We start from the raw sequence: 25,472 nt of genomic DNA, 5'->3' as shown, positions 1-25,472 counted from the left end.
TAGACCATGTAGGGTCATAACCATGTGTGTTACCTAGAACGGTGTGCTTTATGACTATGTATTTAGAGAAAAGATAAATTAGCTGCATTAAAGGGGTATTAGGGAGTTTGTGTTGCTCAAATGATAATTAACTTTTGACACCTTTCTTAACTAGATGTTTTGTGTTTTCTCCTTTCTTTCTTTTTTTTTTTTTTTTTGGCTGCTTTGTTTTCATTTTCTTTTTAAGGATATAATGGCTTTTAACCCTCTCATTAGTCTGCAGTAACCAGTACTGATATATTTTAACCAGAAGAAACAGAAATGCTTTTTAAATATCTTTAATATTCCCTAATGTCTTAATAGACCTGTGTCTAGATACTGTACATTGGAGATCATAGGTGGCAGGGTCACCAAACTACATAGTTTGTAGCCCAGCCACCTACTATTGTAAATAAAGTGTTATTACAGCACAGCCAATCATAGCCATGGTCTTTCGAGTATTATCTTTGGCTCTTTTTAGGTCAGTGAAATAAATTGTTACAACAAAGATCTAATCTAGCTATTTCTTCCTTATATGATCATGTTCTTATGTTTTCTCATTTCTAAAAGCTAGGGTTAATTGCACATTGAAATATCCATTTTCCACATTGCCACTTTTTTTTTTCATGCTTTATTGTTGTGTCCTGAGCCAGTTTAGTTTTCTATGCTAAGGTTAACTCATGCATAAAATATTAAGATGTTAGTGTACATTCCTAAACTTGGACTGAATATTTTATTTTATAATTAATATATATACTAGTTGTCTTGTCAGTTACTTAGTCCCTGTAATTCTTTTTTGTTCCCACCTCAGAAATTTCTGAATAAATTGGCAGAAGAACGGAGACAGAAGAAGGAAACTTAAGATGTACAAGAAGCTTAATTATTTCAAGGAAAACAATGGTTCTTTGATTTTAATGTTAACCTTTTTTAAATACAATACCGATAGTTAGAAAACTATTGTACTCTTTTGTTTTAGTGGAAAAATAATAGATGTCTGTTCATGTGTTTAAGTGTTATAGCAGAAAGTACACATATGGTTAAGTTAATGAAAAAGTTTTTGTTTCATCAGAATGGCAACAGACAAAAGTACTTCCTAGAGATTGACTGTTATAAGCTATGAAAAACAACTTGCACCACTAAGAGAAAGATAACAGAACCATTCAGAAAAATGAAATTTAGTAGTTTGAGGCTTCAAAGAAATGTCAACTTTTGATTCCATTCAATAAAGAACAAAACCAATTGTATTTTTTATTACTTTTCATCTAAAACATTCCACATTTTAATCTGAGCCTTGCAGACTTTTCATTTGACTTCGGAAGCTGTTTTGGTTGCATTTCATTTTTAGAGAACTTCATTCATGTGAGATTGGCAATTGGAATGCAGGTGCAGTTTTCTTTTAATGTCACACTGTTTAGATGATAAGAAATATTAAGTAATTGGCTTTAGATTTGTAATTTTTTTCCCTGAGTTCCTGCTAGGTTTCGTATTCTAGTAGTCAAATGTTATTTCAGTGAAATGTAAAAATATTCCTGTTCTCTTTGACCAGTATTAATTTCTTGAAAACCTATTGCTTGTCACTTGAATCCTGTAGTTGTCATACATCTCTGGTATAAGCAACATTTGATTTTTGAAGTGTGTGAACCATCTCTATATTTTCAGGATGTGATTTTACATTTCTGCCTTTTAAAAACAGTTTGGACATAATTCTATACGCACGCTTCTAATTCATGTACCTGCACATGTGACCTTTGTGAGCAGAACTTTGCATGTATAATCTGTGTTTACTTGTAACTCTCTGGTTATATACTGCTTATATCTGTGGATTCAAGTTACTGAAGTGAATACCAATAAAAAAAAAAATAGGCCATGTTGAATGGATGGTTAAACGTTTGGAATGTTAACCAAAATATTTGTCAGTTGTGACTTTTTATTCACTATTACATTTTGTGCATGCTTAACGAATTATTCTTGAGTGTAGATTTGGTGTTCTAAAAACTACTAAAGATCTCGGTTTACTCCTGGTGGATTTCTTGTTCTTGTTACATAAATAAAAATGAGGCTTTTTAGTTTAAACTTAGTTTTAAATGCTGTGAATAAAGAAGTTGCAAAAGCTCATATTCAGAAATGTTCATAGAATTTGAGAATAGCATTAGAAAAATTAGTTTTGTCACTATTTAAAATCAGGAAGGGATTTTTGGTATGTTTGATAGTTGGATTTAAAATCAGTGACAAAGAATTATTAGTAATTGTCTGTCAAACTCTCCAACTCAGTTGTGTTACAAAGATATTTCAAGTATATTGTTGGTTAAAATTTTAGTCTCCTTAGTAACATGCACAAAAAATCCTTGCCAATTTTATTCAATTTTAACTGTTACTAATTATTCACTTTTGTTAATCCCCCCCCCTTTCTTTTTAATCTAACAGCAACTATAAAAACAATGTGTACAGGGCCAGGCATGGTAGTATGTACCTTTAATCCCAACGCTTGGGAGGCAGAGGCTTGTTTGCCTCTGAGTTGTCGGAACCCAGCCTGGTCTAGATGAGAGTTGAAGGCTAGTTAAGGCTAATTGCAAAACCTTGTCTCAAAAGGCAAACAAAAATAAAGAACAACATTGTGCACATGAATGGAAACCTATCCATCAGCAGTGATAGCTTATTTTTTATGTCTGTAATGTGTGGAGTTGGCAACTTGGAGAATATTTTGTACCATTTAGCTTGGCTTGTGGCATTAAGAAATCATTTTTTACTTTTGAGTTGTCTACTGATGCAGCTATTTCATATTAGCAAAGTGCTTACCTAGCATTCACGAAGTCTGTGACCTTATAGACCTGGAGTGAAGGCAAATACTTTCAATCCCAGAACTCAGGAAATACGGACAGAATCAGAAGTTATAGTCATCCCCAACAACATGCATAGTTTGAGTTCAGTCTGGGACCCTGTTTTACTCTATAACTGGGCTTGAATTTGGGATCCCATCCAACATTCTGTATACCTGATCACATGCCCATTCCCTTCAGGTCTAGTTTATGGCAAACCTATAAAAGAAATGTTTGTTTGTTTGAATACGTGCTATAAAGTTAAACAAATTTTATGCTATTTCAGCCTTTAGTCTTACTATTCTACAAATATAGTGAAGGTTTTAGAGATGCTCTGATTTATTTTACAATACGTTTTTTACTCATTGCTAGTAAGTTTTGATTTCTGATACTGCTGGATTTGCATATCCCTAGGTGTAATTTTCTTTTTGTTGTATACAGTAGTTATGCACACTACGTGTCAAAAGTTAAGTTTCAGTTTGTGCCCAGCCTGAGCATTGTAGATGATCTTTAGTGAGAGGAAACAGGAAATGAATTTCTGGCTGTAGCATATGCTACTAACACTAATTGGTAAAATCTGAGGAAATTCATTTGTTTTTTTGTCTTGTGTGGAGATCAGAGGGAAACTTTCTGGGGACATTGCCTCCTACTGTGGGTTTCCCAGACCTAACTGGAGTTCTCAGGCTTACGGCAAGCACATTTACCCACTGAGCCATATCAGTAACCCCTTTTTTGTTTTGTTTCCTCAAGATTAGGCCTTACTTACTTTGCTGTGGTTGTCCTGAAACTCAACTGTGTAGACCAGGCTGGCTTACAATTAATTCCCAGAGTTCTACCTGTCTCTGCCTCCCAAGTACTGGGATTCAAGGTATGTGCCAGTATACCTGGCTTCCTCTACAAACTTTTGTTTTGGATACACGGTTTCTCAGTAGCCCTGGCTGTCCTGGAACTTACTCTCTAAATCAAGCTGGCTTCAAAATCAGAGATTCACGTGCTGCTATCTCCCGAGCGGTGTTACTAAAGTTGTGTGCTGTCACTGCCCAGTGAAAACAATTTTTTGTTTGTTTTTTTAAGAAGAATTTTTTAATTCTTCTCTTTGAAGAATCCTGGCTATCCTGGAGCTCACTCTAGACCAACCTGGCCTCAAAGATGTGACTGCCTCTGCCTCCCGAGTGCTGGGATTAAAGACCTGCAACCACCACAGCCCAGCTTTTTCTTTCCCCTTGCTCCTAATTTTTTTTTTTTTTTTCCCCGAGACAGAGTTTCTTTGTGTAGTTTTGGAGTCTATCCTGGCACACTCCCTGGAGACCAGGCTGGCCTTGAACTCACAGAGAACCGCCTGCCTCTGCCTCCGGAGTGCTGGGATTAAAGGCGTGTGCCACCAACGCCCAGCTGCTCCTAAAAATTTTTAAGGTCATATCCACTATTTAAATTTTTGAGGTGGGTCTACAAATCGAGTTCCAGTACAGGCTCCAAAGCTACACAGAGAAACCCTGTCTCAAAAAACCAAAACAAAACCAAGGAGGAAAGAGTTTCTTTCTGCCACCACCCCTACTTTCCCCAGACATACTTTTTCTTACTGAGTCGTTGGTTGTTGCAATGCTAGGGACTCAACTAAGGGCCATGTACATGCTGAATATAAGCCCTCAACTTAGACTGTTTCAAGAAGTGGTGGGGATGGGAGTTTCTCTGGCAGTCCTGAACTTGCTCTGTAAACCTGGCTAGCTTCAAATTCACAGAGATCCACCTGCCTCTGGAGTGATGGCATTAAAGTTTGTGCCACTGTTCTCTGGCTGAATGTTCCTTTTTTAAGGTGATAGGACAAGTTAAAAAAAAATTTTTTTTTTTTTTTAGCATTTTTCACAGTAATTTTTTTGGAAGTTAAAGAATGGGCAGCCAAGATGGGTGTGGTGGCACACGACTTACAATCCTAGCACTGGGAGGCCGAGGCAGGGGAATCTCTTAAGTTTGAAGTTACTGTGGTCTACAGAGACAGTACCTGGACATCGAGAACTAAACAGAAAGTTGGGGCAGACCTAGAGGTCTTGACCTCCTACCACTTAGGAGGAAGATATGGCTGTTGGCTGACTTGAACCATCCTTCATTTAGAATCTTGCATAGCTGGAGATGTATCTCAAGATGTCTAGCTGAATTTAAGCACTATAGTGACTAACCCAGGACTTTGTACGTGCTAGGTAGGCAAGTACTATAGCTCTGAGCTATTCAGCCCTTTGAGAATTTTTTGATTTGGTTTTGTTTTTTGTTTTTTCAAGACAGGGTTTCTCTGTAGGTTTGGAGACTGATCTGGAACTCTCTTTGAAGACCAGGCTGGCCTCGAATTCACAGATATCCACCTGCCTCTGCCTCCCCAGTCCTGGGGTTAAAGGTGTGCCACCACCCAGCCCTTTTTTTTTTTTTAAAGAGTTGTTTATTATGTATGCAGAGTTCTGTCTTCGTGTATGCCTGCACACCAGAAGAGGGCACCATGTGGTTGCTGGGAATTGAACTCAGGACCCCTGGAAGAGCAGTCAGTGCTCTTAACCTCTGAGCCATCTCTCTCCAGCCCTGAGGGTGTATGTATGTATGTATGTGTATATATAGAGAGAGAGGGAGAGAGAATGGTATCAACTACATGATGATAGTATTCATGACTCTGATCAAGACAACACAAATGAAGATGTTTCAGAAGCAGAAAGATTCAACTTTGTGAAGGGGGGTTCTATTTGTGGCATTGAGTCCATTCCTTCAAGTAAGTTAGACCTGTTTTGAGTTTCAGTGCAGCTGCCTATCAAAAGGAAGGCCAGATTCTATTTGTTCAACTTTGCCAAGATTAACGCAGAAATGAGAGTTTCTCATTGGTTATTTGATTGGAGGCAGGGGTCTAAAATGGTTAGATATCACTATATTATAACTTTGTAGTTCAAACTACTCAGTAGTACCTCAAGTCACAGAAGAAGAGCAGTTTCAGCAGCATAGTGAAACCCATAGTGCACTCTTAATTGGATTTGAGTATAAATGAGTCACTAATTGCCATCTAAGTTCTCATTTATACTCAAATCTAATTAAGGGTGTGCCCTGTTCTCTTCTATAAAGAAATCTTGAGGACTGTAAGCATAGACCTGTCTTCAAACCCTGGTCTAGTGCCAGGCATTGGTGGCACACACCTTTAATCTCAGCACTTGGGATTCAGAGGCAGGCGGATCGCTGTGAGTTCGTGACCAGCCTGGTCTACAAGAGCTTGTTCCGGGACAGCCTCCAAAACTACATAGAGAAACCCTGTCTTAAAAAAATAAAAACAACTTCGCATAGCATGCCCAAGATACTTTTAAGACCTGGGCACTAAGAAACTTGTTGGTGGCTCATGCCTTTAATCCCAGCACTCGGGAGGCAGAGGCATGCGAATCTCTGAGTTCGAAGCCAGCCTGGTCTCCAAAGTGAGTGCCAGGATAGGCTCCAAAGCTACACAGAGAAACCCTGTCTCGAAAAACGAAAAAAAAAGAAACTTGTTTGTGTCTTTGACAACCACCTGAATTGTCATCTAAACCTGTGGAATGAATTGCAGTTCAAATAATGTAATGACATGAGATTAAACAACTCCTAATTTTCTGGTTGTTCCTGATGACTGTATTAAGTGTAGCTGACTCATCTTTTGGCAGCTGCAGAGATGTAGAAAACCAACCTAAACTGGAGAAGATAATTATTCTGTCTTTACAATGTGGCAGACATCATCAATAATTCCCTATCCACACTATTTGCCAAATCTTTCTCAAACCATATAGAAATAACCCTTTTTAAGTTGGTCTGGTTTTGAAAGCTTGTTGTTGTTGTTTTTTTATTTATTTATTTTGAGACATGGTTTCTTTGTGTAGCTGTCCTGGAACTAGCTCCTGTAGACCAGGCTGGCCCCAAACTCAGAAATTCACCTGCCTTTGCCTCCCAAGTGCTGGGATTAAAGGCGTGGGCTGCCATTGCCCAGCTATTTGAAACCCCTTTTAAGGAAAATTGCTACATAATTACCTCTCCTGTCAGTGACTACAAGCATGCTGAGTTTGAGGCCAGCCTGGTCTACAAAGCTACACAGAGAAATCCTGTCTCAAGAAAAAAAGTTTAAAAGAGTCAACTAGGCAGACTCATTGTAATCCTTGAGTAGCTGGGGCATAGGGACCATTAGTTGACAACTAGCGAGCCACCTACCAAAACCGTGCTTTTAAAAAATACTAAAGCATTGAATAGTGAAATCCTCAAGTTATTCAGCAATAGGCTTACTTCAATGATACTTTATCATTAACTTTCACAAGATAAAAATAACAGTTATTCATGCTCTTGTGCAAACTTTTGTCCTCTTTGAAATAAGGTTTTTGGGTTGTTTTGAGACATTTTCCCACTATGTGTCCTTGACAGTTGGAGTTCAATAGGTAAAATAGGCTGGCTTCAGCTCAGACCTGCTTGTCTCTGTCTCCTGAGTACTGAAATTAACTTATGTTGTTACCATGACGGTCTTTTAAAAAAGGGGGTGTGTGGCTTGGGACATCTGTATGTACCTGAGTGTGATAAACTGTTCTGAACTTCTGATCATCCTACTTCTACCCTTAAAATGCTGTTGTGTGCCAGCATGCCCAATTTTATTTAGTGTTGGGGCTGATATTCAAGGTTTAAAACATGGTGGACAGGCTGAGATATATATATGTCTTTTCCCCACTCAAATCAAAAGTCTCAGATACCTCTGCTTCTGAGTGCTGGGATTCTAGACTAGCATGTTCAGATAAGGTATTTTTGTGAAATACTGGGGATTTAACCTAGGTAGGTCCTTCATGTCTTAGGCACACATTTCTACCACTAAGCTATACTCCTAACCTGGATTTTGCTTTGAGACAGGTCTTACTGAATTGCCAATTAGACCTTAAAGCTGGAATCACCCTTCTAAAGCTTCCTTAGTAACTAACTCATGATCCTTCCCACCCCAGTATTAGGTACTGAACTCAGGGGCCAGTGTGCTAAGGAAACACTATTCCTATACCTCTGGGTTTTTTTTTTTTTTGGGGGGGGGGTTAGTCTGTAAATTGTCAGGGTTGGCCTACAATTGCAGTGTAGCCCAAGTAGGTCTGGGATTTTGGTTTTGAGAAAGGGTGTTTTTGTGTCCGTGGATGAACTGGAACTTGCTCTGTCGACCAGGCTGGCCTCAGTCTCACTGAGATTGCCTGTCTCTCCTTCCTGAGTGCTGGAATTTGAGCCTGACAACACCACCTGGTGAGTTATTTTGTCCCGAGTATCTGGAATTCCAGACAGGTGCTGTTAGGTCTGGCTTCGACCTAATTTTTAGAGGTGTTTTGGTTGGGCAAATGTGTGATGCCTCTTGCCTGTAATCTCACACTATTGATACTGAAAAAGCTTCCTAAACCAGTTCAAAATGAGCATGGGCTACAGAGTGAAAAACCCTGTCTTGGGGTTTGGGCCGGTTAGAGAGATGGCTCAGAGGTTAACCATATATACTGCACTGCTCTTGGCAGAGGATCTGCAAACAGTTCTAAGCACTCACCTAGAGGCTTGCAATCAACAACCTTTTAAATCCAGCTCAAGAGCTTAGACACCTACACAGATAAGCATACAGGTAGACAAGGGTTGTACATGCCTTAAATCCCAGAGGCAGGTGGATGGATCCCTGTGAGTTCCAGCCTGGTCTACAGAGCAAGTGCCAGGATAGGCTCCAAAGCTATACAAAGAAACACTGTCCTGAAAAAAAAAAAAAAAACAAAAAAAAACTAAACACTCTTGATTCTGTTCCTACCTACCTTGGACTGTTTTCCATGTTTCTCAACAATACTGTCTACTTTTGAGGCTCAGATTTGCAACAAACAGACTTGTTTCCTTTTTTTTTTTTTTTTTTTTCTGATTTTTTTGAGGAGGCTTGTTTCCTGAGGGCCTCTCCAGCTGGCTATCAACATCTTTAGGATAAATGATTACTCTGTCTTTCCTCTTATAGCTTATAGCTGCAAAGTCAAACTTTCTCTTCTAGTTGGCTTCAGCTTAGTGGTTTGCAAACCTGCCTTGAGATATAAAGTTTAGTATACTGCCGGGTGTTGATGGCGCATGCCTTTAATCCCAGCACTCAGGAGGCAGAGGCAGGCAGATCTGTGAGTTTGAAGCCAGCCTGGTCTACAGAATTAGTTCCAGGACAGGCTCGAAAGCAATACAGAGAAACCCTGTCTCGAAAAACCACACACACAAAAAAATAAAGATTAGTATACAATTCTGTAAATGTAGGTGAAGTAGTTAGTTGAACTATATTAGAACACCTCTATTGGCTTTGAACTGAGGAGAGGAGTAACTCCTGATGTCACCAAGATTGGCCCAGGGTAAAAATGCTACCTGAGGGGAAGTGAAGACAAAAGGGCCTACTGCAGTCTTAGGGCAAAGGAATGTCACTGATGCCAAGATCTTTGAGTACTATAGAAAGAAGGAACCATGGATCTGGTTGTAACTGCAACAAACAAAAACCTCCAGAAGAGTTTGGTTGTTTCAGTGGATAATACAATGTTTTGTTTTTGAGGATTCAAGTTTCATTTCCCTATATCAGAGGAAAACCATTTAATGGGTCTTACATGTCATTTTTCAAATCATACCCACATTTTCACACATAACATACCTAGATCTTTATCTTGTTTAGTGTCACTGACAAAGATCTTTTAAAAGCTTGCCAATGATGAAAGTGAGGAAATGTAGCTAAGAACTTATAGGTCAGTACACTGAAGGTGGTTTTAAGCTTCAAAGGTTTGGGATTTGTTTTGTTTGCTATGGCACGTGTGGAGAACAGAGACAAGTTTATGGAGCTCTTCTACCTAAGTGTGGGTCTTGGGATGTAACACAGGTCACAAAACTCTGCTAAGGCACCTTGCTTGCCTTTTTTCTTTTCCTTTGGACAAGGTCTCATGTAGCAAAGGATGAACCTGTATTCCTGCTTCTTACATCTTCTAAGTGCTGGGATTACTTTTGTGGAAATTCTTGAGCCTTCCTTACTTTTGTCTTAGCTCACATAGTTTATCATGGTTTCAAAGATACTCTGCTGCTTGCACAGGAACCGCCTGCTGGTATTTTGAGAGTGTGTGAAGGTCTGTCTTTAAAGTGTGTGAGAACGGGTACTTGTGGATCAGCTATATGCCTCTGATTCTGCTTTTTGCTTATGTCAGGGTGTCAGTATGACATCAGTGCATGTTCTTAGTCTGACACTGTGTTACTTTTGGTATGTATATCGGAGTAGGAGACCCTCTTTAGTATATATACTTCAGTCTACATATGCATACCTTAGTTCCCAGCTTGCATATCCACAAAGTCCCATCATTCTGATAGGGCGGGCGAAAGAGGAGTCATACCCACCTCGAGAGATATAAACAACTAGAAAAACCCGAGGTGGGTATCTTGCACCGGGAAGGCCTTTGCTCCTCAAAGCACAAACCAGACCCTGCAGCCGCTCTCTCTTGCGCTCTCTAGTGGCCTAGTCCAGGAAGCGAAGACAGAACGAGTGGGCGGGGCCGGCGGTGGCGGAAGTGAAGTCACTTCCGGGCTGGGGTGTTTGTTTGGACTAGAGAAGGGAGGCGGCGGGCGAAGCGCACGTCGAGCGGGGGAGCGGCGCTGCCTGTGGAGATCCGCGGAGGCCGACAGGATTCGTTGGCTGCCGTCCCCGCTGCCGTGCACTGGGTGAGGGGTCCCCTCAGACCGAGCGTTGTGAGGGCGCGGCGACCCCGGCGGTCGAGAGGCCGCACTCGGCGAAAGCCTAAGGGGGCAAAAAGGCCGCTCAGGCTGTGGGACACAGAGCCCGGTCTGACCTCGGTTGTTCTGGGCCCACTTCCGCCGAGTTTGAGGGATTAGCTGGGGCAGGCTCCGTCTGTCTCTCCGAAATGGCCGTAGCTTGTTTTCCTCATTTCATTATTTATGATTTCGATCGCACAGTCCTCTGTCCGGGTCTTTTGTGGCGCGCGAGTGTTGCCGGGATAGCACTTTCTTGCGTTCCTCAGGTCTCGGTCTTTTTAACCTGTCCAGTACCTTTTCTCCGCGGCCCCCCCTCGCTGCTTGGGCAACAAAGCTCATTGTTTCTACCCACTTTACGCCTGCGCGTCGCCACGCGCAGTCCCTGCTGCTGCGCCTGCGCGTTTCTGCCGACGCTGGGGTTTGGGGAGGAAAGGGGCCAAGGGACTGGCAGGCTGGCGGTGTCCCAGGGGAGCATTCTGTAACGGTCGAACGGCTTGTATCTTTCAACCTCTTCCATTTCTTCACCACCTCTACCCCTTTATTTTAAGCTTTATCACGTGCTCCAAATAGGGCCTTTGTTTGGGGATGCGGGGAACCCTTACAGCAGCAAGGCTTTAGATAGATAAACTTTAAAGGTCCATTCAGTTCATTATTTGATATTGGTCCTCTGGCCTTTCCGTAACATGATTATTCCCCACCACTACTACCTCATCGAAAGGAAGGGGGTCGTAGGGCTTCTGGTGAAATTAACTTTTAAAAACGTGTTGCAGTAGCCTTCGGTAATTTGCTGATAGGTGCTAAAAGGCATGCTTTCCCTGATTTTGAAGCTCCAAACCCTAGAAATCATTTGGTTTTCATTTTGCTGACAGCCTTTGACCTTATTTCAGTAAATACTCATTTTGTGTGTGCTGGCTGAGCGTTTCATTTATCACGATGGCACGTTTTTCACACGTTTCATTTAGTAGTTGATAAGTGGTGGTTCATTAACATCTGAAATTTCAGCTGTAGGTCGTTTCAACTAGCAAAAGAAACTATGCAACGACTTTAATGAGATCCCAGTACTTGCTGTTCTGTGGTTCTGTTTTTGGTTTGTGACTGACAGGATATTGAACACAGCCTCTGTGTTAATGACCTTGAACAAAACCATTCTCACATGTATGTAGCACAAAGATAGGTAATGTTCAAAAAAATTACGCCTTATTTATCTTTCTTTAGGGGATGGGGGGTATATCGATTCACTGTAATGGTTAAAGGCTGTGCATTTTGGTCCTTGAGAACTCAAACTGAGGTAGGTAATATCATTGGGACAGAATAAGTTTATAGTGGGGTTTTCCTCCAATAGCAAATCTTGGGTTTATCAATGTATGACCATAGATAGTGATGCCTTCATTTTAATGAAAGTTATAAAATGTCCAGTTACAGGCATTATAATAGATATTATGGAAGATTGAAGGTAGTATTTAATAACCTTTTGCACTTTCACATATTTTTGTAGTTTATAAAGTATTTTTGTATTCATCATGACAACACAAAATAGAGCAAGTTTTTTTCTTGCTTGTTTTGAAGTTGAGAAAACAGGATCTTGGCAGATTATTTATCAAGTACATATTTAATTGTGCTAGATATTGTTCTAAGCAAATGCCTAATACCTGTTTGCATAAATTAGTGTTTCTGATATATTTGAGCTTTTTGACTCAGATGATGGAGAATGCTGAACCATCCTTACTCTTACCAAATCACCCTTATAACATTAGAGATTAATGTTAGATCATAGACTTTGAGTTAGGTTTTTATTGTTGTTTGTAGTGCAACAACCAATATCTCCAGCCCTTTGAATCAGTCTTAATGAATTAACCAGGCTACCAACCTTTCTGCTTCCCAGGCAGCCAACATTTCTGGCATGTGCCACCCCATTGTCAGGTTCTAGTCATTGATTGAGGTTTTTCTGTTACATTGTTTCACTCCTGCAGATATGAAACCTGTGATTTTTTTTTTTTGAACTTGTTTCTTGCTTTATATGCTTGATTTTTCTAAATGATTAACTGGTTGTGGTTAGGTCTGACTTATAATCCTAACATTTAGGAGATAAGAGGCTGGCCTATGTTATATTGTGGACAGTCTCAAAAAATATAAATAGAGGAGGCAGAGGCAGGTGGATTCTGTGAATTTGAGACCATTTAGTGAGACCCTGACTATACATAAGTCAAGACCAGTGCTGGGTGACTGTAATCCCAGTACTCAGGAGACAAAGGCAGAAGGAAGCATCAGGACTTGAAGGCCACTCTTGACTTACAAGGCCCTGTCTCAAAAGAGGGAGGAGGGGGAGTTAAGCTGGAGAGGGTGCTCAGCAGTTAAGAAAAGTGCTTGTTGCCTTACAGAGGACTCAGATTTTGGTCCCTAGCATCTATATGGTAGCTCTCAGTCATCTATGATTTCAGCCAGGCGTTGGTGGCGCACACCTTTAATCTCAGCACTCGGGAGGCAGAGGCAGGTGGATCTCTGTGTGTTCGAGACCAGCCTACAAGAGCTAGTTCCAGAACAGCCTCCAAAGCCCACAGAGAAACTCTGTCTCGGGGGGGAAAAAAAAATCTGTGATTTCCGTTCCAGTGTACCTGTTGTCCTCTTCTGACCACTCAAACACCAGGCATACATGTGGTGCACATATGTATGTGCATGCAAAATACTCCCACACAGAAATTTAATCTTTAAAAATATTTATTTTATGCATCTCTTTCCTGCATATATGTATGTGAGCCATCTGTGTGCCAAGTACCTACAGAGATCATCGGGTGGAGTAGGATCCCCTTGGAACCAGAGCTAAAGATGGTTGTGAGCTACCATATGGATGCTGGGAACTGAACCCTGGCTCCTCTGCACAAGTTCTCTCAACTGCTGAACCACCTCTCCAGCTCTAGGTACTTTCATTATTACCCATTTTACATGTGAGGATAGTGAGACTTAGGCTATAATTGACTTATCCATTACACAGGTAGGAAGAATAAAACAGACTGGTGATAGCTAGTTTTTTTGTTTTTGGGTTTTTTTTTTATTTTGTTTTGTTGTTGGTGTTTTTTTTTTTTTTTGGGGGGGGGGGGTCCAGACAGGGTTTCTCTGTGGCTTTGGAGACTGACCTGGAACTAGCTCTTGTAGACCAGGCTGGTCTCGAACTCACAGAGATCCACCTGCCTCTGCCTCCCCAGTGCTGGGATTAAAGGTGTGCACCAACACTGCCTGGCTTGTTGTTTTTATTTTTAACATAGGTGCTCACTATATAACCCTAGGTGCCCTGGAACTCAAGACATCTATCTTTTGAGTGCTGGGATCAAAGACATGCTCCACCCAACATGTAGCTCCTCCCTAGTCTGTAGCTACTATTTTCCCCCTTTTGAAAATAAGTATTCTATGCTCATAGTACAGCTGACCTTAAAGTCCAGATCCTCCTGCCTTGGCTTTCCAAGTGCTAAGATTACAAATGTGCCTCACTGTTTGGCTCTTGGGGTCTTCTAATCATTACCTTGTAGTGTCAGACATTAAGACAGAAATTTAATGCTTCTTGAACTAATGGAAATATTTTTTTCTTTTATGAATTTTGTTTTGTTTTTGAGACAGGGTCTTATTCCACAGCACAGGCTGTTGTGCAATGTTTTGCTCTTTTAGTCTTTTTTGGATTTTTTAGGGGACCCACCACCCAGCTCCCAAATAAATCACACACACACACACACACAGAGGCTCATTACTACTTATAAAAACAGCCTTACCTTGGCTTGTTTCTTGCCTGGTTTTTTAAATTATCCCATCTATCTTTGGCCTTGGGGCTTTTTCCTTTTCTTCTGCATATGTTACTTTCACTCTTCTGACGTCCTCTCCTCTTTCCCTGTTCTTCCATTGATTGTTCTTCCCTTTCCTGGTCTCTCCTATGCCTGCTAGCCCTGCCTGTCCTTGTTCCTGCCTCACTATTAGCCATTCAGCTCTTTATTAGACCTGTCTTTTTTAGACAGGCAAAGAATCACAGCTTCATAGACTTAAACAAATATGTAACATAGACAAAAGTAACACACCTTAAAATAATATTCCTCAACACCAGGCTGGCTTAGAACTTAATATGTAATCTAGGGTTGCCTCAAACTCAGGACAGTCTGTCTGCTTCACCTCCTTGAGTGCTGGAATTACAGATAGGCATTACCATGCCTGGTGGAGTATTTGTGCTTAACAGCTGAAGAAGCTGGTAGGGTGTGTGTGTGTGTGTAGCATAAAGAGTACAAATAAAGCTAAGGAGTCACAGTAGTTCAGAGTACAGTCCAGAGAAGAAAAAGTAATACCTATGAAGACATATTAAGGAAAGAAACAAAGATGATTCTATTTGAATTTCAATGAGAATTTGTTTTGTTTTGTTTTGTTTTTTCAAGACAGGGAGGGTTTCTCTGCATAGCCTCTGCCTCCTCAGCATGCTCTACCACTGCCCTCCTGGTTTAATGAGAATTCTTAAGATATGAAACTAGTGGAGAAAGATGGTAAAATCATATTTAAAGTTTTAATAATAGTGATATAAAATGATACTGCTGGAAACCAATATGTGAGGAATTTCAGGTGGGAACAAAGTAAAGGACATGATCTAGTGAAAACAAATTGAAGATGTTAGTTAACTTCTAAGCAGATTTAATAGGAAAAAAATTACTAATAAAAATCTAGTAAAACTTAGGAATCTAAGGTGGGTTTGGTTTTGGTTTTTCAAGACAGGGTTTCTCTGTTAGAGTCCTGGCTGTCCTGGAACTAACTCACTCTGGAGACCAGGCTGGCCTCAAACTCAAAGAGATCCGCCTACTTCTGCCTCCCGAGTGCTAGGATTAAAGGTGTACAAAACCACCACCCAGCTGAGTATCAAGCCTCTGTAACACTATATAAGTGCTCTAAAGCCCTAGTTAGCCCCCAACCATGGGTATGGGGTATGGGGGCGGGGCCCCGCAGGCTGGTATAAGGTACTGTGCTTAACTCTCTGTTGCCTTAAAGAGGATATTTACAAGGGGAAGAAAATTTCCTACAACAGTGAAATTGGAAATAATTCAATGTGGATTATGACTAGAAACACAAAAGTTTATAAAAATTTGATCCAAACTAAAGTTTCTACTCAAATGTGAAAGCAACAGATATTTTTGAACGTGTAATGGTTTGGAAATGCATAATTCCAGGCAACTTTTATAAGAAATACTCTTTTAAATTTAAATTGAAACAGAACCCAGGAGTTGGAGAAATGACTCTGATAAGAGCCCTGACTGCATTTCCAGAGTACCCAAGGTTGATTCCTAGCACCCACATTGTGGCTCACAACTGTCTATCATGTATAATTTCAGTGTCAGGGGGTCTAGTACTACCTTCTGGCTTCTGCAGGCACCAGGCATGAATACGGTGCACATACACACACTCAGGCAAAACTGTCTATACATAAAATAAGAAAATTAAAAATTTAACTTATCTTCCAGAGCCCTGCATTTTCACTTCTCTCTTTAAAAGTACAGTTTCCTGTGAGTTAGGAATGATCCTGATTGCTGCTGGCAGCTCCTGTAGAAAGTGCTGCTGTTCCATTGCTCCAAAGGGGCAAGTACAGTAGCTAATAGGATTTGAGTTTTCCTGAACTGCATGTAAATAGAATGACATGCACAAACTAGAAGTTTTTGTGGGTGTGTGTGTGTGCACACCTGTGTGCATCTCTGACCCATTCTCATTCCTTTTCCTGTGAGATGTGAATGACAAATTCATGCAGGCTAAATGATGTGCCAATTAAGAGTCAACAATATGCTAGGTGGTGGCAGCGGCACACGCCTTTAATCCCAGCACTCAGGAGGCAGAGGCAGGTGGATCTCTTGAGTTCAAGGCCATCCTGGTCTACAAAGCTAGTTCCAGGACAGGCTCCAAAGCTACACAGAGAAGCCCTGTCTTTAAAAAAAAAAAAAATATATATATATATATATATATATATAATATATATATATATATGAAAAAAGGATGATTGTCCAACCTGGTGAAGCTTGTAAAGTCAGTTACTTGTGAAGCCAAAAGAGGAGAGTCTTTAGTTCAGAGACAGCCTAATTTACATAGTAAGACTCCTCAAAAAGAGACTTGGGGCTAGAGAGATAAATCAGTGATTTAGCATGCTTGTTGCTCTTAGCAGAGGACCTGGATTTAGTTTCTAGCAGCCACCTGATGGCGACCAACTTTCCTATCTCCAATTGCTTTTCTTTTGTGTTTGTAGACCATTTATATTCTTGAGGGTTAAAAAGGCTACCTGAGCCGGGTATTGGTGGCGCACGCCTTTAATCCCAGCACTCGGAGGCAGAGGCCGGCCTGGTCTCCAGAGCGAGTACCAGGATAGGCTCCAAAGCTACACAGAGAAACCCTGTCTTGAAAAACTTAAGAAAAAAAATAAAGGCTACTTTAGTAAAGTTCTCTTGAGGTCAAGCTGTATATGATCACAAGGACAAGCCACAGCCGGCGAATAATTGTTTTTTCCTCAGAGCCATGTAAATGATAGTTTCAACATTTAATTGAATAACAGCATCGAGGAATAATGAGTAATCTGAAGGAAATCCACTCCTATCTGCTTCACCTGGGAAGGAACATGAAAATATTCTGAGAACAATTCTGTGTTGTAAAGAATTGGAGGTCACATGACTCCTGTTTTCTTGGAGTGTTCTCACAAGTACCCAGCACTCTCATCAGACTCCACTCCTGGACTGTGTTCCCACGTATGTGTACATACACTTAATTGAAATATATACCTGGGAGATACAATTGCTGGGCCAAAAGATATGTATGTCCTTGTTTAATTTTAAAGGACTGCCAAAATGTTTTAGAAAACAGCTGGCATATTACTGTCTCACCATTGATGAATGAGCATTCTAGTTTCTTTACATTCTTAGATTTATTGTTTACTGTAGCTGTCCTAGAGGGTGTGGTCTGGTAACATTGTGACTTTGTATTTCTCTGATGAATAATGTGAGCTTTTTTTTTTTTCTAGCCAGCACACTTCACTTGGCTTTATTCTTTTTTAAGATTTTATTATTTATTATGTATACAATATTCTGCTTCCATGTATATCTGCACACCAGAAGAGGGCACCAGATCTCAAAACAGATGAATGTGAGCCACCATGTGGTTGCTGGGAATTGAACTCAGGACCTCTGGAAGAGCAGCTGGTGCTCTTAACCTCTGAGCCATCTCTCTAGCCCTAATGTGAGCTTTTTTGTTCGTTGGGTTTTGGTTTTGGATTTTTGAGAACCTGGCCCTTCAGGTTCTTGTATGTGTATGGGGTGTGTTATATGTTCATGAGTGTGAACATGGAGATGTGGAGGCCAGAAGTTTACATGTGGTGTCTTCTTCATTTGCACTCTACCTTTTTTGTTTGCTTGTATGTTTGGCTTTTTGTTGTTTTAGTCTTTAGATCTTTTATTTAAATGAGTTTTCCTTGCATGTATGCATGTGTACCATGTGCATGCCTGGTGCCCTTGGAAGTCAGAAGAGATTATTGGATCGCTTGGAACTGAATAAAGTTAGGGATAGTTGTCTGTCACCATGTGTGTATTGGGTTGTAATGTGGATCTTCTGTAAGAGAGCAGCAAGTGCTCTTACTCCCCAGACTGTCTCTATAGCCCTTCTGCATCTTATTTTTTGGAACAGGATCTCTCACTTAATGTTGAGCTCATTAACATGGCCAGACTGGCTGGTCAGTAAGCGCCAAGGATCTACCTGTCTACACCTCCCCAGTGCTGGAATTACAGGTGTATGTTACCTGAGTAGTACAGATGAGTTTTGTTCATCTGAACACACTGGTCTTTATGTTTGCTTGGTATGCAGTTTACCAACCTAAAGCCATCCCTCCAGATCCCTCAGCTTTTTTTCTTTTTTAATTCTGTTGTTTCTTTGTCGGGTCATATCATTGCATGAGTTTGTGTACAAGTGACATACATCTCTTATCAATTTCAAGCTTAACTAGTAAAATAGTAAATGAAATTTCGTGTTTTAATTTTTAGCCTCAAACTTAGATCCTCCTGCCTCTTCATACAGAGTGCTGGAATTAAAGACATGTGCCACCAACCTGACTAGCCTAATTTTTACAGGTAATTAGTTAGATTACATTAAGTTATTGACTCTTGGATAGCTTGTGAGAAATCTATCAAATATAAGCAATTGACTACCATTGTTTTTTGAATAAAGAAGGTACTATATGTATAAAACCCTAACATGTTAGTGAGCATGCTTGGGTAATAAATGTTATATTTGACACTAATTATAATGCACATAATACCTACCACCTCTAAACTCAGCTCAAGTTACACAGCTAATACATTTGCCAAACTCCAGTTGAGCGAATACATTGTGCTGACAGTAAACTTGATGATTACTTTCAAATCCATTAATAACACTTTATAGGGTATATCATAGTGTGCTTGTGGAGGTCAGAGGACAACCAATGGCAGTCATAAAGTCCTAAGAGTCTGAGTGAGAATCCATAGACCTTATAGCCTAGAATATGTTGTACAATGACAGTGCTTCAACAAGATGGAACACAACCTACAGGAGAAAATTGTTCTCTGATCTCCACATTATCACATGCTTGTGTTCAAATTTTGTTTTATTTTTCAAGACAAGGTTTCTCTGTGTAGCCCTGGCAGTCCTAGAACTCACTCTGTAGACCAGGTTGGCCTCAAACTCAGCCACCTACCTCTGCCTCCTGAGTGCTGGGATTAAAGGTATGCACCGGGCTGGAGAGATGGCTCAGAGGTTAAGAGCACTGACTGCTCTTCTAGAGGTCCTGAGTTCAATTCCCAGCAACTACATGGTGGCTTACAACCATCTATAATGAGATCTGGTGCCCTCTTCTGGCCTGCAGGCCTGCATGTAGGCAGACCACTGTATACATGATAAATAAATAACTTAAAAAAATAAAAATAAAATAAAGGCATGCACCACCATGCCTGGCTTTAAAAAAAAAAAAAAAAAAAAATGTGTGGGAGCCAACAAGATGGCTCAGCCATACTGAGTTTGGCTCCCAGAACCCACATGGTGGAAAAAGAGAACCACTTCTACAAATTGTCTTATGGCTTCTATACATATCCCATGGCATGAGCATACCCCATAGTCATCTTTTTTGAGGCAAGGTCTCACAATGCAGCACTAGCTGCCTCTGCATCCTGAATAATGGGATACAATAAAAAATTTTAAGCAAGTAGGTGGCCCTGAACTTGTGGCCTTCACACATGTGTATATCCTCACACAAACATAAGAATTATCTACTTCTGGATCTCAAGCCTTTCCCTCAGCTGTATTTCTTAGTCATTTTGGAAAAGAAAGCTTTCCAGCTGATGTAGCATGTACCTTTAACACCTTGGTGGGTAGTAATAATGAATGGCAGATGTGTTCATTAAGAACTAAAAGAATTATTGTACTCTACTTTAAAGGTTAAAAACGACAACGAACACCAACCATGAAAGATCCAAGTCGCAGCAGTACTAGCCCAAGCATCATCAATGAAGATGTGATTATTAACGGTCATTCTCATGAAGATGATAATCCATTTGCAGAGTACATGTGGATGGAAAATGAAGAGGAATTCAACAGACAAGTTAGTTTTGTGTACAAACATGTTTTTCTTTTGTAGCTTCCTATCTTTCATATATGTATTTGACCCATGATGTGTATCCGTATGGTTCTTTATATGTAGGGTAAAGATTTACAGGTTACCACTGCTAATTACTGCCAGGCTTAACTGCTCATTGAAATTACTTGGGCAGCTTGTTTCAGGGTCCTTGATGAAGAATAGGGTGAACCCTGGGAAACTGAAAAAAGCTCCCAGATAGTTTCAATTGGAAAACCACTGCCTTAAACCAGTCAGATCTCTGTATTACAGTACAAATCCAAGAAAGTTTAAGAAACTGGAGTAAACAGACCACAGATGTCTGGTACAAAATTGACCTGTTTTTCACTAGAGAGCTTCAGTCTTTTGGTTTTTCAAGACAGGGTTTCTCAGTAGCTATGGAGCCATTCCTTGAACTCACAGAGATCTGCCTGCCTCTGCCTCCCAGGTGCTGGAGTTAAAGGCGTATACTGCCAACACCGGCTCACTTTACTTTTTCCTTGCTGTTTTCAATGGAAAAAAACATTCTGTAGAAACAACGACCTAGAATGACCCTAAACAGATCTTCCTTGGTGTTTGTGGGTTTTTTCCTATAGTAGAGAAGCAGGGAAGAAAGGTTCTAATTTTTTAATTTGGTGTTGGAGATCAGACCCAAGGCCTCATGTATAGTGATGTACTCTACCAATGAGTTACACTTCCAACTCTGATAGTATGGTTTTGTGAGTGTGTGTGTATGTTTGTGTACAGGTGTTTACTCACCATTCTCCTATCTCAGGGTACTAGGATTACAGGTGTGCACTTCTGTGCCTGGTTACTATGGGAAATTTTGAGAGATGGGCTCATTCTGTATTACAGGCTGGCCTGGAACTCATGGTAGTCATTTTACCTTGTTCTTCAAGTGCTGAGATGATAGTTGTAAACCACACAGCCAGCCATATTATGGATTGATTTGGTTCTGTTCTGTTTGAGACAGGGTCTTACTGTGTATTCTTGACTGGCCTGTAACTAGCTATGTAGAATAGGCTGGCCTCAGATTCAGGTATCTGCTTGCCTGCCTCCTGAGTACTGGAATTAAAGGCATGTACTACCACACTCTCCCCTCATATTATGAATTCAAATGGCTTAGTTTAAGATATTTTAAGCCAAACTTAGGGATGTCTTACCAATTATGCTATAATTATCCCTTATTTGTTGTAACTCTAGATAGAAGAGGAGCTGTGGGAAGAAGAATTTATTGAACGCTGTTTCCAAGAAATGCTGGAAGAAGAAGAAGAACATGAATGGTTTATTCCAGCTCGAGATCTCCCACAGACTATGGACCAAATCCAAGACCAGTTTAATGACCTTGTTATCAGTGATGGCTCTTCTCTGGAAGATCTTGTGGTAAAAAGTCATTTCTCATCTTCTTAGACCCTACCTCATCTTTCCCATAAATGGAAAATCCAGCTACACTCTATTTAAGAAGAGTTTTATATCTCTTCCCCTTTGAAAAAATTTCCCACTTTTTTAGAGTGGAAGCAGAGTCCCCCAGTGTCCTTTATATAGAATAACTTGCTGTTGCTTCCAACCTTGATGTTGCATTAAAATTAATGTTGCCCTTGGAGTATTACCATATGACTTGATTATATAAAAGTATCTTGATGAAAAGTTTTGCTCTTTGTTACTTAAACATTTGGTAAAGTTTGGAAATTTTTATCTGATAAAATTTCTTAGATCTCCTGATTGGGTTTCTTTGAGATACTTTTCCAAGTTGTTGGCAGAAAAAGAATGCAAAGCTAGATTCATATTTCTCAGTATTGTTACTGGTAATGTACTTGCAATAAAGTTCTTATCGTCACTAAAGTAGAACCTGATAAGTCTTTTACTAAAATTAAGATAAAAGATTTTCTTGTTTTGTAAGGTGGGTGGTTGGTTGAAACAGGGTTTCACTCTAGCCAACTCAACCTGAAACTCAGTGCTTAGCCCTGACTAGCCTCAAACTTAGAACAATCCTCATGCCCCAGTCTACCAAGACTTAGGATTACAAGCATGAGCCACCATCTCCACAAGATTTTTAAATTATAATTTTTCTGGTTTTGTATGTTCACCTTTCTGGCCAAGAGAATTATCTGGAATTCCTGGGTCTGGAGTTTCTCCATTGTTGTCTGTTCAGTGTGCATTCATTTACTAAGCTGTTCATCGTATCACCTAAACTTCAAAAACCAGGTGTTAAGCATGGTAATTGTTTAAAACCATCCCAAAGGAGATATTTAGAATCGGTCCTCCCCATCAGGCTTTTGGAAACCATTCTGCAGACAAGAACAATACAGAAAACATTGAAATTTACATTGTGGTATGGTCCTCGTTGTAGTGACCCAGCTGAACAGGTTTATGATCTCAACATACTGCTTATGGCTCCATAATGTCATGTGAAATACTATTGATGCTCTTATGAAGAAAGGCCTTTACTAGGCTTAATGTATAACCTGGATTTTGTATAAATCCATAACATAGAAACTGATTTGCTTATCTCAGACTATTCGAAATTACCTTAATTCATTCTTAGACTTCTAATTGCCAGAGATTATATATTCAAGACTTATGGGTTTTACAGTTAAACCATGCTCGCTCTTCTTCTTCTTAAGGGTTTTTATTTGTGTGTATGTAATGCCCAGGCCTGGAACATTCTAGTCTTTAGTTAAATGTAGACTTATTTCCCCTATGGGATTAGAGAATATTTATCTCAATTTTAAGTTATTGGTCCAATGTGTTATTTAGTATTGTGTTTTGGTCTTAAAATACATGACATTGGAATTAAATTCAATTTAAAAAGAAAAAAAAAACCCCTACCTACCTGCATGTCTATGTTTATCCATGGAATCTCCTGGTTTCTTTCTTTTTTTTTTTTTTATCAACTCCCAACTCTCAGTATAGAGAATTTCCAGCTCTTTTTCCTTTATATTGACATGTACACTTAGGAAAGTAAAAGTGAAGAACAGAATAAAGCTAGTACAGGTCTCTAGAGTGCAGAGAGACTTTGGCCTACTCTTCTGATGTTTTTAAGCTGATGTGGAAATGGAGTCTCGAGTGGATGACTTGTCTAAGCTTACACGGGCATTTGAAATAGATAGAGCTGTGATTTCAAACTCGGGTCTTCTGTCTGCTGTGTAGCTTTCTTTTCCTTTTACATCCAGTACCTCCTGTGGGAATTAGAAAGCAGCAGTTGTAAAAAGGAAGATAACCTCCAAGTTTTCAGTGACAGTCATAAGTAAAATCCAACAGCCAGCAGTGCCCCAGTTAAACTGTGAGCATGTATTTAACATGTTTGGAAGTATTACCAGAGCATCAAGTACAGTTGACAGAATTCCTTATTCCATGCTATTGTAGGTTATATGGAGCTAATGGGTTTTATTATACTTAATGTCAGCTGCTACTTTAGAAGTTGATATAATAGGATTTGAGGCCTCATATGGTGCCTTTAATCCCAGCACTTGGAAGGCATAGGCTGGTGGATCTGTGAGTTCAAGGCCAGCCAGGACTACATAGAAAGACGTATATAAAACAAAAAACAAAACAAAACAGAAAATGGATATAGAGTTTACATCACATTCTTTCTCTGCCATAGGTTTTGGGTTTGGGTATAACTGTAGTCCAATCTTTCGTATTTTCTGAGATATTTTTTACATTAGGATCTAGGCTGAATGCTTCTGAGAATCCACAGCCAACTGTAATGAATTTGCTTTTTTTTTCTTCTTCTTATGTACTTATTTTCCAGGTCAAGAGCAATCTGAATCCAAATGCAAAGGAGTTTGTTCCTGGGGTGAAGTACTAACATATTTGAGTAGACGGGGCCCTCTTTTGGTGGATGTAGCACAATTTCCACACTGTGAAGGCAGTATTAGAAGACTTCATTGTAAAAGCTCTCTCGTCACTGTGTTACACTTATGCATTGCCAAAGTTTTTGTTAGTCTTGCATGCTTAATAAAAGTGCTGAGACTGTTACGAAGTAAGAAGCTGTCACACAGTTACTGAAAGTAGAATGGCCCCATGGCTTAATGTAAAGACAGCAATGGAAGAAGCACCAGTCAATTGTGACAAAGAACCAAATTAAATAACCTTCAACTCTCACTGACTTGTCTGTCTTTGAGGCTAAACTGGTCCCTTAGGATTAATTGATACTTTTTAATGTCTACACTTTGCAAAAAATAAGTAAATAAGCAAGTTTAAGTTAGGTTCTGATTGTTAAGCAGATTTCTCAATTGCATTTGTCCATTGAAAATACCCTTTTCTGAAGAAAGTCTGTTAACTGGAAGTGTCATTACACAGAATGTCTGACAGAGGTTACTTTGGTGATCAGTCTGGCTTTCGCCTGGTGCATTATCATGTTAGGGATACTGAGTTCTCCCTGCGGTGAACTTGAGGAAATACAATTTGAGGCTTGTGTCTTCTAAGGATTCATTGCATCATAGCCATACATGTGTGAAGTCTAACACAGGACCAACACAGCCCATAATCTAATTGAAGTACTAAAAAGATGGTAGCATGGTTTTGAGTGGTGCTCTTCCTTGCTTTGTTAACCATCATGACTATAGTCTGCAGCACAATTTTTCTTTTAACAAAGCTAGAACAGTTTTGGCTTCTTAAACTTCATATTTGGGTAGGTTAAGCTGCCATACGTGTTCAGTGTGAATAGTGTTTAAGTTGAAAATATTGTAAAAAAATTATATTTTTTCAAAAATATTTAAAAAAATAAATAATAGTAGAACTGAGCTGATGCTTGTGTTTATTGGTACAGACTACAGACATTCCAGTGTTGGTATTTATGTGGGCCCAGAGCCTCTGGTTACTCTGTGGGTGAACTATGCTCAGGGAGGAGTATTTGCTAGATATCTCTCCAGTATTTGACTTGTCCTTGCTTTTTTTGTTGTCCAAAATCTTAGATAGCTCTAGTATAAAACTATGGTTGTGCTGGGGATATGTGTTAGTGGTGGAACACTTGCTAACATGTGCAGCAACGTGGATTCTTCTTGATATTATAGGCCATGTAGTCATTTATTGTTTTTTGTTTGTTTTCAAGGCAAGGTTTCTGTGTAGCCCTGGCTGTCCTGGAGCTCACTTTGTGAACTAGGCTGGCCTCGAAATTGATCCACCTGTTTCTGCCTCCCAGGTGCTAGGATAAAAGGTGTGCACCACCATGCCCAACTTTATTGTGTGTTTTGAGACCGTGTATAGCTACATAGCTAAAGCCCAGCTTTGAACTCAGGGTCTTCCTTGCCTCAGGCTTCTGA

At 39.9% G+C, this 25,472-nt stretch overlaps 2 protein-coding genes across 5 annotated transcripts in view; both read left to right on the top strand.

Annotated features, from left to right (window-relative positions):
• Matr3 (matrin 3) overlaps positions 1-2,133 on the top strand; it is a 40,209-nt gene extending 38,076 nt beyond the window's left edge. For all 3 annotated transcript variants that reach the window (XM_027400750.2, XM_027400752.2, XM_027400749.2), the window contains one exon: positions 830-2,133. In XM_027400750.2, the coding sequence (XP_027256551.1) occupies positions 830-880 (51 nt within the window). In that variant the 3' untranslated portion in view covers positions 881-2,133. The remainder of the gene's footprint in view (positions 1-829) is intronic.
• Positions 2,134-10,371: 8,238 nt separating this feature from the next.
• Paip2 (poly(A) binding protein interacting protein 2) lies at positions 10,372-24,953 on the top strand. 2 transcript variants are annotated; one of them, XM_027400757.2, is made up of 4 exons: positions 10,372-10,526; positions 20,030-20,193; positions 21,409-21,588; positions 23,960-24,953. In XM_027400757.2, the coding sequence occupies exons 2-4, from the start codon at positions 20,056-20,058 to the stop codon at positions 24,014-24,016; spliced, it is 375 nt and encodes a 124-aa protein (XP_027256558.1). In that variant the 5' UTR covers positions 10,372-10,526; positions 20,030-20,055; the 3' UTR covers positions 24,017-24,953. The 2 variants fall into 2 exon arrangements, with proteins under 2 accessions (XP_027256558.1, XP_027256559.1); XM_027400758.2 differs by lacking the exon at positions 10,372-10,526 and adding an exon at positions 18,596-18,688.
• The last annotated feature ends 519 nt before the right edge of the window (positions 24,954-25,472 follow it).

Source organism: Cricetulus griseus, chromosome 2 (genome assembly GCF_003668045.3).
Source record: "Cricetulus griseus strain 17A/GY chromosome 2, alternate assembly CriGri-PICRH-1.0, whole genome shotgun sequence".
NCBI lineage: Eukaryota > Metazoa > Chordata > Mammalia > Rodentia > Cricetidae > Cricetulus > Cricetulus griseus.
The sequence above is the reverse complement of the archived record's forward strand: the minus strand, read 5'-3'. Positions and strand labels throughout refer to the sequence as shown.